Below are 14,195 nucleotides of genomic sequence, written 5' to 3' on the forward strand. Positions count from 1 at the left end.
ACTGAGGCGGGAGAGTGGTGCAAAGGCTCCAAACTTTACATCCCCTGCAGCTTAAGAAAAGAAGTACTACAGCATTGCCACGATGCAAAACTTGTCGGCCACTTCGGCAATCTAAAAACTCTCCACTTGGTTCAAAGACAATTCTGGTGGCCAAATATGAGGCGAGATGTCTCCCAATACGTAGCCTCCTGCCCTACGTGCATAATGGCCAAAACGAGAAGGGGAAAGCTCCCGGGATTGCTACAACCATTAGAAACCCCATCCAGGCCATGGGAGGTGATTTCAATGGACTTTATAACAGATTTACCCCCATCCAAAGGGTACACGTGTTTTCTAGTTGTGGTAGACCTGTTTTCCAAACAAGCTGACTTCATACCATGTACCGCCATTCCCACAGCGAAGAAATTAGCCAGTTTGTTCATGAAAAACATCGTAAGATTTCATTCTTTTCCCACCAAGGTGATATCTGACAGGGGTGTGCAGTTCGTTGCCAACTTCTGGCGGGAGCTTTTGCAAGTAGCAGGCATCGAGCCAGGAATAGGCTCTGCCCACCATCCAGAGACTGACGGACAAACGGAACGGGTAAATCAAGTGCTGGAACAATTCCTTAGGTGTTACATTAATTACCAACAATATAATTGGACCAATTATCTTCCTTATGCCGAATATGCGTACAATAATTCGGTCCACAGCTCTACGGGGGAGTCTCCCTTTAAAGTTGTACATGGATATGAAGGACAAGCCATCCCCTTCAAAATGAACTTAGAATCTAAAAAACCTGGAGACGTGGGAGAATGGTGGACCTCCCTAACCAAACAGTGGACTGTAATACAGCAACCTTTGAATAAAGCCAGAGAGGATTTCAAAAAGTATGCTGATCGCCATCGTGTGGAGCAATGGAAATTGCAAGAAGGAGATAAAGTGTATGTTTCCACTAAACATTTCAGGAGCGAACAACCCAGCAAAAAACTGGGATTAAAATACATGGGACCTTTCCCAGTCAAACGAGTGATAAATGATGTGACTGTAGAACTGGAATTACCAAAGAATCTACGCCAAATGTACTCCACGTTCCACTTCAGTCTCCTCAAAAAGGCATCCCAACCAGATGACTGGCATCCTGAGAAAGTGGTGCCCCACCCTACCCTTATAGATGGACAAATACATTGTGAAATAGAGGAGATATTGGACTCCAAGAAGAAACATAACAAAATATTTTATCTTATCAAGTGGAAGGGTTTTGACGATAGTGGGTAGAGGCATCCTATGTAAAGGCTCCCAAGCTTTTAGCCAAATTTCACCGTAAACACCCAGAAAAGGTGGGGGCAGAAGGGTGAGGGGGGCCTTAAGGGAGGCAGAATGTCAGGCCTGCTATCCACAGTAATTCCATATTGTTTTCAGATGCTTTCTCATGCTGTAGTTTTCCAGTGTTTACTGTCCACAGGTTCACAGCTGTGTTCCCAGGGAGGCAGGAAGGCCTTATCTACTAGGACTAAACATCGACCTTGGAGGAGCATCCCTCGCCTTCCCAGGCATCGACTGTAGCCGGGCAATGGGGTGGGGGGAAATAGAGGGAGGTTTTGATATATTGCTTTTTGTAACTAACACGTCATTCTCAACAAAGCTTCGCTGTAAGCCAGAAGCTTTCCTGCCTTTGGATTACTTATGGACACCTGTACTTTGAATATAATCTTTCAATAAAAAACCTTTGAACCAAGAGACCTTGGATTTCTTGCAGCAAGGGGTGGGAGATGAAATCAGAGTAACTTGAATTCCATAAACTGACAAGTGTTTTTCTTCTCTGTTTTGAGATACAGAAATAAATGAAGGTGGCAGAGAATTAAGATAAGTAGGTTTGGAATCCTGCTTTGGAGGGTAGAAACAGACAATAGTATTTGATTGTGGACAGCACAACTAATTATGGCTGGCTGTGAAAGAAGAAATGATTAATTTCCTATCGGAATGTGTGGGAAGGAGAATACCCAGTGCTTGTTCCTATAGCAGCTAACCATGTTTTCTGTGATGTGAAGTTTGCGAAAAGATTTTGATCTGAGTTGGTGTATTTGTAGCTGGAGAAACAAGGAAGGAATTTTCTTATATCCCCTTCTGCATCATCTGTGTCAGTGTAGTACTTATAGTTACCTATAGTAATGAATGCAGATTAACCATGTTCAGAAATAGGATACAGGTTTATCCTGGTTTTATGGGGAATTAGTAACACAAGAACTATAGTCAACAGTTTTTTAGTGAATTATTTCATAATTGCTACCTAAAGAAAAACTTATAACCACCCTTAGGGTTCCAGGGCTGATCTTTGGTGGACCTCCTTAATCTAGGTTGTCAAGGTAGATATTTCTGATCTTCTTACTGTGATGTTGCGCAACTTCTTAGTGTTTGATATAATTGGAGAATGAACATTTCAGCAAGGAAAAGCAAATCTTGATTGGAAAAGCAGTAGTAGGTAACTTGTAACAATAGTAAAAATGAGGTCATGCCTGAAGGCCCTCATTTTCCAAAGAACACACATTTTTCATACATACAGGCCAAGTTTACTATTTCACATGAATAGAAATTAGCTGCTGTGTAAGCTGTTTTGAAAATAGAATGTATAAGCCATTGTAAATTGCCCAGGCTCATGATTCATAGCTGCAGTACACACTTTATGCCTCTCTCTTCCTATTCTTTCCTGGGGATGTGGTGTTGGCGTTTCGAGTGTTTCAGTTCTTTCTGAAGTTATTTACATTCCACAAAAAGTTTCAAAGTCCTGTCAATTAATTTCTTCTGAGACAAATAAGAATTTAGCAATGGTCTAGAATGCAAATGGTCTCTTCTTAATGGCTTGCCCTTTGTGAGAGACCCAGCTGCCTCATTTTCCATAATCCCTGATGGCTTTGAGAACAGAGCACAAGTCATTTACAACAAAGAGGCTGTTTTGAGCAGACAGGTTCTCCACAGGAATTCTTAGCTCTCTATTATCTTGGGCAGGGAAAGAAGGTATGATTAAACTACCAGTCAGGAAATGCAGAATGCCAGGTTGTAAGCCAAGTCATTTACACAGCTCTCAGAGTGTTCAAGATTGTCTTAATGAGGTTAGGGTAAATAATGGATACTTTGAAAACCTATTACATTCTGTAGCTTGGATCTGGTCGAATATTTCCACAAGTGGAAGGATTTCCACCTGTGGATATTCTAGCTTCCCTCCGCCCTCAAATGCCCCATGAAATAATGTTTCTGGGAGCCTGTCTGTTTTTTATGATTCTGTAATCCTTTTTGAGGCTCTGTGAGGAAGTTGTACAGTAACAGGGCAACCCTAAACACAATTTCCTGGGAGTAAGCCCCATTAAGTAGAGTTAAACAGGGTTTTTTTTCTGGGAAAAGAGGTGGTGGAACTCTCAAGAGGGAAATGAGGAAGAAACACACGGGATTCTTTGAAATAATACTATTTTCACACACTATTGCCGAGTATTTTCAAGAGCTGCTGGAACTCTGTTCCACTGCGTTCCCACTGAAAAAAAGCCCTGGACTTAAGTAGGATTCTGAGTAGGCCTTCTTAAGATTGTTCTCTGAGAGCCAAGCTAGAAGGGACGAATTAGACTTGAATGGCAAGTGAACAGACTCGCATGTATTCCTCCCTGTTCACTTGCACTCCACTTGATCACATAGAACCAGTTCAAGCATAGACACGGGATGGAGATCTATGTGATTGAGTTGAGCGCAAGTGAACAGGGAGGAATACATGTGAGTCTGTTCACTTGCCATTCAAGCGTAATTCATCACTTCTAGCTTGGCTCTGAACTTTTTTTTTTAAATGGGGTAGAGGGGTGGGATTGCAGTAGGAAGAGGAAGCAAGAAAGTCATGGTCCATAGGCATATACTATCGTTCTATATTGATTGCTTTTCTTGATGATGAATTACAGGATAGGTATATACATTGTTTTAATTGAAACTTTCACATGCCTTTTCACAAGCTTATATGAAGCAAAGACCACTTCAATAACAATGCAGAAAATCAGTAAGTTGATTATTAGTATTCTTGTAGTGATTCCTACCTATTTATGCTGGTGTTAGTCATTACTAGAGACATACGGCTATCACTGAAAGCATCATTCCAGAGATCTGGTTCCTTCACTAAATATTAGTAAGAAAAAAAATGTTCTATCACTGCATTCAAAGCTTGCGGGAGGTAGGGAATCAATGTCCCATCACATATTTTATTTTAGGAGACATTATTGGTTAGGCAGGAGACGAGAGAAGGTAAGGGCTGCTTTTTGTGGCTCCCACACATCTTTCATAACATCTAGTTCTGTCCTTTTTCTGGAAAGGGCAAAGCCAATTCCCCCACTGCTCTGAGGTGATTTTTACTGCAACACCTTTGCACAGCAAATACGTTTTAATATGCCCTCCTGTGGTGTGGTGTAGTGCTTATCATGCCAAATAGATACAGATTTTAATGGTTCAGTAGGTAGCATGAAGGCACACGAACAATATGTTCCCTGACTAGAATAAATGCTGTGAAATCACTTTAGGGTGGTTTCCTGGTACTGTTTAATTCCAGTTTGTAGGTGTGCAACAACAAATTCTGGCGTGTTGCAAACTAGGAAATCTTCCATTCTTGAACCACGTGTGAGGGGGGGTGAGGAACGTATGAGCCTGAGGATTCTGAGGTTCATTTACATGCTTTTTAATTGTGTCTCATTGTAGCCAAGGTCCCATTCACTGCTCTGTGTTAGTTGCTTAAGAAAAGATGCAGATGATTCAGAAGGTTATGGAATACTTCGGCCTGATCTGCACACAAGTGGGCCAACAGTTGTGTGTTGGATTTGCTAAGCCAGGGTGATTGTGTGTGGTTATATGCTTGTTTTAGATGGTAGCCCAGGGTTAGGTTTTGGCTGAAAAATAGACCCCAGTGACATCTGCTTACCACCCGGTGTCTACCTCTGGGGCCGCCCATCTATATCTGTTCTTTATAAGGAATTTCAGTATACTTACAGTGAGAGTTGAAGAAATGACACTTATATGAATACTTCAACACTTAAAATCAGGGATGCCATTAATTTCTCCATGAACCTGCTGGGCAAACAAGCTTACCTTGTTCAACCCAATCAGACTGTGAGCTGATCAGGGATATGTTTTGAGTTATACCAAGCAACTCAAACAGCTGTTAAACACTAAGTTTGCAGCTGCCTGTTGGTCAGATGTCAACTCACTGCTGATCCGATGATCACCTGGGAGTGGTTATTACCTATCCTGCTGCCCCAGCAAAATAGCTACACAATAAAGTTGCAAAAAGGAGCTCTTTGGTCCTCTCCAAGCTGGGGACAGAAGCACTGCTTTAGAGACCTATATTGTAAAAAGTAGAGAAAGAGCTTTCTCTTCCTTCACATCCAAGTTGGGCAGGAACAATGCTTTTAAATGTATGCATTGCAAAAGTGTTAGGGGAGATTTTTGTAATAGTAATCCGCTTCCAGTGTATAAGTCCCCTACTGCCTCTAACCCATATATATATTTCAAGACACCAAACACAGTGGTTACAGAGGAAAATGGGTTTATTGGATAAGCCCAGACACATCCTCCATTAGGGAGAGACGTGTAAAGATCAGTAGCATTGGAGGGCCTTATATACCCTTCAGTACTGATTGTTTACAGAATAATTGCTATTTACAGAATAAAAGATCAGAGGTTAGAATGAAGCTCTAACACAATAATGCATATACCTGTCAGAAATGAGCAGAATGGTGCATATTCCCAGAGAAGATGACATGACAAACTTGAGTGACAATTGAATTATACAAACAACTGAAAAACTGGAGCCATATGTTTGACATTCTCTTGGGAAAGGAATGCAACCAAGGTTAAATTTAAGAATAAAGAAAAGAACAATATGTTTATACATTGTTCAGAGTTCCATTTCATCCAGAGACAGGATCTTTACACTAGAGCAAGGCCTTTCATTACTTGTTTTCATTCTTCTGTGTGCTTTTAGCTAGAATGTATGCTCAGAATAAGATTTTATGAAATGGGGCCTAAAAATTCTCTAACAAAAAGGAACGGTAGAAAGAACTGGTTTCTCCTCCCCTTCTGGTTGGTCAGGGAGAGATGCCTGTGCTTTTTATCTCTGTACTGTTTGGGATGGAGAGAAGAGAAGGTAAGTCAGCTGGGCTTCTGATTAGTCCCCCTAAATTTGCTGCTTCTCAGCTTAGGATGGCTGCCTGAACTGTTGAACAGGAAGCAAATCAAACTGGCAGGTGGTCATGCATACCTACTATAAATATGTGGGACAGGCACCAGCATTGTGCTTCCGGCCTTCATGCATTTGCTTTTAATATTTATGTGTCACGCATATGTGAAGAAGCCTATACTTCCTGGGCAGTTTCCTTCCCTTCCAATATTTAAATGTTTTTAAATTAATTAAAATTGAATTTAACTTCTTATAAACAACGATAACATTAAAGATAAACAACAGTAACATTAAAATCAGCTGCTGCAAGGTACAATATTGACATGCCTATGTTATGTCTGTTGAGTCAATAACTCAGGTTATCTGCATGGATTCTTTCTATGTTACACGAGATTAAAAGCTTTGTTTTGTTGTTGATTGTACAGGAGGATAAGATGTGTCATGATGAACCAAACAATTGAATAAGTTGTTTACACATGTAATTTGTTGTTGGGCGAGGTCCGAATAAGGATGTATAGTCATGAGTGTTCATAGATTTGAAATCTTCATAACATCATGGTTTGGTACACTGGATTTTTGGTTGTATGTTGTTTTTGTCTACATATTCAATGAAGGGGAGTCATTTTTCTATCTTCTCTTCCAATACTGAAGGGTGAAAATCGTGCATTATCTGGTACCCTCATGCACAAGTCGAATATATGTCTGAGTTATTTGGGCATTGTGGTGAATATGGAGGGCAAGGAAACTGATCTGTTTCCCCTGCTGATTAACCCCTTTCTGGAAATAAGACTTCCTTTATCCCATAATTTACTTTGATATTGCAGGTAGGTAGCCATATTAGTCTGTTCTCGATAAGCAATGTTCGAGTACAGTAGCACCTTGAAGACTAACAAAGAGGTACAAGTTCTTGAGGATGTGTCAGGCTCTCTTTGTCAGATATTACAGAAGCCATTAGCACATCCAGACCAGTATACAGAGCTCTCTCCTCTTCCATTTTATCCTTACAACAACTCTGTAAGGTAGTTTAGGCTGAAAGAGTGATTGGCCCAAGGTTACCCAGAAGATTACATGTACAGATTAGAATCCAGTTCTCTCTAATTCCAGTGCTATACTTTAATTATTACTTTGCACTGGAAACTGCAAAGTTCTATTGATTTTAAACTGCTTTACTGCATTTCTGGATAAAGTTATTAGTTTGGACAGCCATAAGTGTGAACTTGGTTACTTCCTCTTTTCTCCTTTTCTAGGATGGAGGTTGCAGCTGTCCAGGAGATGTTGCCAAAGCTTTTGGTGAGTGCCATGAACCATCTTTCTCATTTACTATTTGTCCTTCAAATATAATTATATTTCATATATCTCAGGTTGCTGCTAATGGTGACATGGGCTAGTTTCTCATAAAAGCTTTGTTCTCCTGCCTAATAGTTAGAAATCAGAGTTGGCCTTTGGATTTTGAACTCTGAAATATGGCAGATTTTTCAAGAGTCAAAGCTCCCTTCTTCAGATAATGTATAGAAACATATAGAATCAGAAGTGAAGTGATTTCAAAGTTGGGAATGCTTTTTCTAGGGACAGCACTCCAGACCAACCCATGCACCCAAAGTGGTTGGCACTGGGATATAAGCTGCATGGAGTTATACTGTATATGCTGGGGAGAATTTGGTTACCAAAATACTGATGCTATTTAAAATACTCCCTTTCTAAGCCCTCCCCCCCCCCAATTCATTGTTCTGGCCAGAGTTCCTCTTAGCACTTTCCTAATGTTGACACTTCTCATTTTCCTAGAGCAATAGCTTAATGGATATTTTAAGCTCTCACTATATTCTAAGCAGGCAAGAGTGAGCTATGGCTACTAGGAAAAGGCATTTTTCCCAATAAGAGTCTTTCCAGGACTTAGACAAACAGGAAACTGTTTCAAAGGGTTTCACTGTTTTTCTTTCCAATGCTTTGCTTGCTTAAAGAATCCTTTTAATCCCATTTGGTCTACATGGAAAGAAAACTATATCTTCTGAAACTTGTAGAAATCCAGATGTGAGATTCTGGCCCCTGACTAGTCTAGATTTTGCCTCTGAAAAGATCTGGCAGAAAACTAAAAGAGAAAGGCCAGAGATTAAATTCTAGACAACTATTTTCCATCGCTGGAAGATATAAGATATAATTTAATAAATGTTTTATTTGTAATCTTAATATAATTTGTGTAATGGTGGTATGATGTTTCCCAAAGTTTAACAGTGCAGTCCCAAGCAGAGTTACAACTTTGTAAACCTGTTGAAGGAAATGGGTTTAAAAAGATGTGACTGTGCTTCACATGGCACTATAAGACACCTACTCACACTTGTGAGGTAGGCAACCTCAGTAATGTCTTATTTGGGGCCAAATTTATACATGCTCTTTTCCTGCTGCTATTCTGGTTGTGTATACATTCTGATACATTTCCCTCAGGCCTTATTTTTCCAGGGCCATAGTTCTCAAAAATACAAGGAAGGCCTTCCCTATGTGTCTCCTCTTACTAATATATACACTCGGCTTGCTTAATATGGCAGTCGCTTTGGATTAGTGATTCTGAGTGGACCCAAAGAAGAGGCATCTGATTTAGGGGTGTGCAATTCGGTATTCTGATTAGGTTAAAAATACCGAATCAGGGCCGTTTCGGTTTTTTTTCAGTATTACCGAAACTTTTTCTGAATACTGAAAAATTTCGGTAATACTTAAACAGAGATTGCCGAAATGATTCGGCCATTGTTTTCAATGAGAAAACCTTCTCCTGGCTTTCTGGGAGTCTGGGGGGGGGGCACATTTTCTGCCCAAATCACACCAAATAAAATAAAGTGTTTTTGACAGGAATTGTGTTTTTATGATTCTTTAATGTGAAGTGAGTTGTGATATTTTTGTGTAAGATACTGCTGGCATGCCCTTTGGTGTGCTCCCCTGCTGTTACCTAAAGCTGTTCAAGAAATAAAGTGTTTTTGACAGGAATTGTGCTTTTGTGATTCTCTGATGTTAAGTAAGTTGTGTTATTTTTCTGTGTGGGGGACTGCTGGTGTAATGTGTCACAATGCTTTGTCTACTTGTACTTTGAAAGTGAGAAAATATTTTTTAAAAAACTTTATTCAGTTGTGCAGTTGGTTCCCATCATAGGGAACAATGGGGCTGAAATAAAGAATCAATAGCGTCATATCTGGAGAAAACGAAACTTCCAGAAATCTCGGAAGCTTGGAGAAATAAATTGAACAGTGAAGTAACGGACGAGGAAATAAGTAAGGCAATACAATCTGCAAATCTAGGAAAGGCGCCAGGGCCAGATGGACTTACGGCTAAATTTTATAAGACAATGGCCAATGAACTGGCACCATTCCTAAAAGAGGTGATCAATGGAGTTTTAAGGGATCAAAGGATTCCAGACACCTGGAGTGAAGCGAACATATCATTGATCCCAAAAGAGGGCCAAGACTTGACTAATGTAAAAAATTACAGACCGATATCGCTACTTAATAATGACTATAAAATCTTTGCGAAGATACTGGCGGAGAGACTGAAGGGGTGGCTCTCGGAAATTATAGAGGAGGAACAAGCAGGTTTTTTGCCAGACAGACAAATCAGAGACAATTTAAGGACAGTGATCAATGCTATTGAATATTATGATAAGCGTTGCGACAAAGAGGTTGGTTTCTTCTTTGTTGATGCTGAAAAGGCGTTTGACAATTTAAACTGGGATTTTATGTTTGCCACTATGGAAAAGCTACAACTGGGAGAAAGATTCATCAGAGCAATTAAGGAAATTTACAGAGACCAGACTGCAGCAATTGTGGTGAATGATGAATTGACTAAGAAATTGACTATTAGTAAAGGAACAAGACAAGGTTGCCCGTTGTCTCCACTGTTGTTCATTTTAGTATTGGAGATCCTGATGATACAAATACGACAAGACGAGGAAATTCGAGGAATAAAAATTAAGGACTATTCATACAAGGTCAGAGCATTTGCGGATGATATAATGTTAATTGTAGAGGACCCACTGGAGAACATGCCAAAAGTGATTGATAAGATTAAGGAGTTTGGAGACTTGGCAGGTTTCTATATTAACAAAAAGAAATCAAAGATACTATGTAAAAACATGACTAAGCAGAAACAACAATTGTTAATGGAAATAACGGACTGTGAAGTAACAAGCAAGGTGAAATATTTGGGAATTGAACTGACTGCAAAGAACATAGACTTATTTAAAAATAATTATGAAAAACTATGGATTCAGATAGAGAGAGACTTGATTAAATGGAATAGGCTGAATCTGTCATGGTTGGGTAGGATTGCAGCAGTTAAGATGAATGTGTTACCAAGAGTAATGTTTTTGCTACAGACAATACCAATCATCAGAGACTCTAAACAATTTGAAAAATGGCAGAGGAAATTACCAGATTTTGTATGGGCAGGCAAGAAGCCTCGAGTGAAAATGAAAGTTTTACAAGATGCAAAGGAAAGAGGCGGAATGCAACTGCCCAATCTGAGACTCTATCACGATGCAATCTGCCTAGTGTGGCTGAAAGAGTGGATGACATTAAAGAACAAGAAATTATTAGCCCTAGAGGGATACAAAAAAATATTTGGATGGCACGCATACCTATGGCACGACAAAGTAAAGGTCAACTCGATGTTCCTGCATCATTTTATACGGAGAAGTCTATGTACAATCTGGAAGAAGTACAGAATTTATCTACAAGAAGGAACTCCTTTGTGGGTAGTTCCATATGAGGTGATAGACCCGAGAGCTGTTGATAATGAACAACAATGTTTAACTTATAAAGAAATAACTAGAATTGAACTATCTAAACTCAGAATAAAGACGCAAGAGGAACTATCACCTCACTACGATTGGTTCCAGTATAGACAGATCAGAGACTTATATAATTCGGACTCTGTAAAGGGAGGTATACGAATAGAGAATTTGGAACTAGAGCAGACCCTTCTTAAAGAAGATAAGAAAAGAATATCTAAGGTATACCAAGTACTGTTGAAATGGTATACTGAGGATGAGACAGTTAAAACACAAATGGTGAAATGGGCTATAAATTTTAACAAAGAAATAACAATGGAGGCATGGGAATACTTGTGGAAGACTACAATGAAGACAACGACATGTACTAGCATTAAAGAGAACATTTACAAAATGATTTATCGTTGGTACATGACACCAAAGAAGATTGCGCTAGGGAATTTGAACATGTCTAATAAATGCTGGAAATGTAGGAAGCATGAGGGCTCCCTCTATCATATGTGGTGGTCGTGTGAGGTAGCTAGGCAGTACTGGGGGGAAATAATAAGGGAAATGAGTGAAATTTTACAATTTCAAATTAATAAGAACCCAGAACTCCTGCTACTAAACTTGGGAATGGAGGGAATTCCAGCCCATCATAGGACATTGATATTTTATATGACGGCAGCGGCTAGACTTTTGTATGCGCAAAAATGGAAAGTACAAGAAGTGCCAACCACTGAAGATTGGATTTATAAATTGCTGTATATGGCTGAAATGGACAAGATGACAAGAAAACTGAGAAATCTGGACTCAGGGCAGTTTAACACAGATTGGGAGAAGCTGAAACAATATTTGGAGAAGAAATGGGAGGTGGGAGGAAAACTGTGGCAGTTTGAGAACTACTGATGTATAATAAAGTGCAGAGGAGGGTGACTTTACCGGGGGGGAGATGAGATAAAAGCGAATCTATAAGCAGTTAGATTAATAGATGGATATATATATATAGATGGATATATATATATATATAGATATATGAAGGTTAACAAATAGAACATTGATAGAAAATAATTAATTATAAGGGTTAAATATAAGGATTGAGTAACCAATAATATTTTCTTTCTTTGGTAAGATCTGTATAATGCACCAAACTGAATGTCTAAGGATAAAGATGAGTCAAATTGATTGACTATATGATGAGAGTTATATTGAATTATATTGAATTATTATAAGAAAACAGCAATATATGGAGTATAAGTTAAATTGTTTGACTTAAATGAATGTATGATTTACATGGTTTATGGTTTATAGAAATATTTGAATTATAGAAATTGGGATAAATTGTTTATCCAAGATGGAAATAAGGACTTACAGTTTGGGTATAGAATATTAAAAATAGTTAAGGATGTACTGCTTAGAATAAAGGAGAATATATATTTGTTTTAGACAGAGGAATCAAATAGAAGTAAGGGAAAAGGGACAAGGGGTTGGAAAGCTGTTGGAAGTCAATAAAAGGGGGGGAAAGGGAGGGGGTTAGAAATGAAAAACTGGGGATAATTGAATGTAATGTAAAAATAATGGATTCTAACCCAATAAAAATTTTTTCAAAAAAAAAAATAGGGAACAATGGGGCTGGCTGGCCAGCCATCTCTGTAGGTGGTGGGGGAATTTGGGGGAGGGTGTCTGTGGTTCAGGTGCTCTTTCAAAGGGACAAGCTCGCACTCAGGAGTGTGCCCACCATTGTGGCACCCCTGGGCTGTGCATAATTGCCCTGGGAAAGAGAGTTTAGAAGTTCCCATCACAGGGAACAATGGGGGACGGCTGGCCAGCCTGCTCCTGGGGTAGTGGCTGGTGTGGGAATGTCGGGGAGGGTGTCTTTGGGTCAGTGTGGGGCTGTGGGGGTGGATTTAAAAGGGGGACTGTTCTTGTGGCCATAGATGCCACATTCCGCAGGTTCCTGCTGTGGGAGATTTTCCCATAACAGGAATCAATAGAAAGTGGCTGGCCACAGGACAGGGGAGGTTAGATTTTGGGGAGGGTGTGTGTGGTATTTGGCAGTTTGGGTGCAGGTGGACTGTGGCTGTGGCCATTGGCAGCCCCAATCCCATGTGTTTCTACGGTGTGGAAGTCTTCCCCACAGTAGAAAGACAAAGTGGTGTGGCAGGAGAACCACCTTTGGGGGGCATAAAATGGCCCCCCAAAGTGGGATCAGCTTGGGCCTTGGTGGAGGGTGGGAGGACAGGTGGGAGATGGGCCCCTGAAGTTTGGGGGCATTTTGCATGCAAAATGCCACCCCTAGCCAGACGAGCCTGTCTTATTTCCCCTATAAGAAATAATGGAGAAAGGGGGGGCTAAGAGCAGCATCTTTGGGAGGCCATAAAATGGCCCCCCAAAGTGAGATCTGCTTGAGCCTTGGTGGAGGGAGGGAGGACAGGTAGGAGGAGGTCCTCTGAAGTTTGCATACAAAATGCCACCCCTAGCCAGACAAGCCTCTCTTATTTCCCCCATAGGGAATAGTGGAGTGGAGGTGGATGGGGCACCTTCTTTGGGAGGCCGTAAAATGGCCCCCCAAAGTGGAATCTGCCTGAAACTTGGTGGAGGGTGGGAGGACAGGTGGGAGCAAGTCCTCTGAAAGTTGGTTGCATTTTGCTTGCAAAATGCCACCCCAAGCCACCTACAAAGATGCCTTGTTTTTCCCCATAGAGAACCATGGAGAGTGTAGGAGGATGGGGGCACCTTATTTGGGGGGGCATAACTTGGCCCCCCAAAGTCCAATCTTTCTGAAACTTGGGGGGTAGTTAGAGGAGAGTTAGGAGAAGGTTTGGTGTGATTTGGACAGAAAATGCCCCCCCCCCAGACTCCCGGAAAGCCTGGAGAAGGTTTTCTCATTGAAAACAATGGCTGAATCAAGCCGAAATGCGAATACCGAATTGGCTTGCTGTTTCGGTATTCCCTGAATACCGAAACAGTTTCCTGATTCAGTTAAAACTGAATCAGGTTTAACGAAACAGGCAGGCCTTGCACACCCCTAATCTGATTCCCTTGTCTGTTTTCTCACTTAGATAATGTGTGCATCCAGGACAAGAGTGAGGGAAATAAGCCAGTCTGGCTCTCTTTGTGATGGTTGTGAAGGAATTGGAGGAAATATGCCTCGAAATAACACACACCCATGTTTGTAAAGGCCTAGCTACCAGTTTGGTTATCCCTGGGGATATCTCAAGGTTCAGTGGAGTGATGTGTTCTGAATTTCTGTTCTTCCTTGGTGTGTGT

The 14,195-nt window shown here is 40.5% G+C and overlaps 1 protein-coding gene across 1 annotated transcript in view; it reads left to right on the forward strand.

Moving 5' to 3' along the window:
• GMPR (guanosine monophosphate reductase) overlaps positions 1–14,195 on the forward strand; it is a 44,163-nt gene that overhangs the window by 20,957 nt on the left and 9,011 nt on the right. Inside the window, exon 7 of the mRNA XM_054985014.1 lies at positions 7,426–7,468. Coding sequence (XP_054840989.1) covers positions 7,426–7,468 — 43 coding nt within the window. The remainder of the gene's footprint in view (positions 1–7,425; positions 7,469–14,195) is intronic.

The sequence above is a fragment of the Eublepharis macularius genome, chromosome 7 (genome assembly GCF_028583425.1).
Source record: "Eublepharis macularius isolate TG4126 chromosome 7, MPM_Emac_v1.0, whole genome shotgun sequence".
Taxonomy (NCBI): domain Eukaryota; kingdom Metazoa; phylum Chordata; class Lepidosauria; order Squamata; family Eublepharidae; genus Eublepharis; species Eublepharis macularius.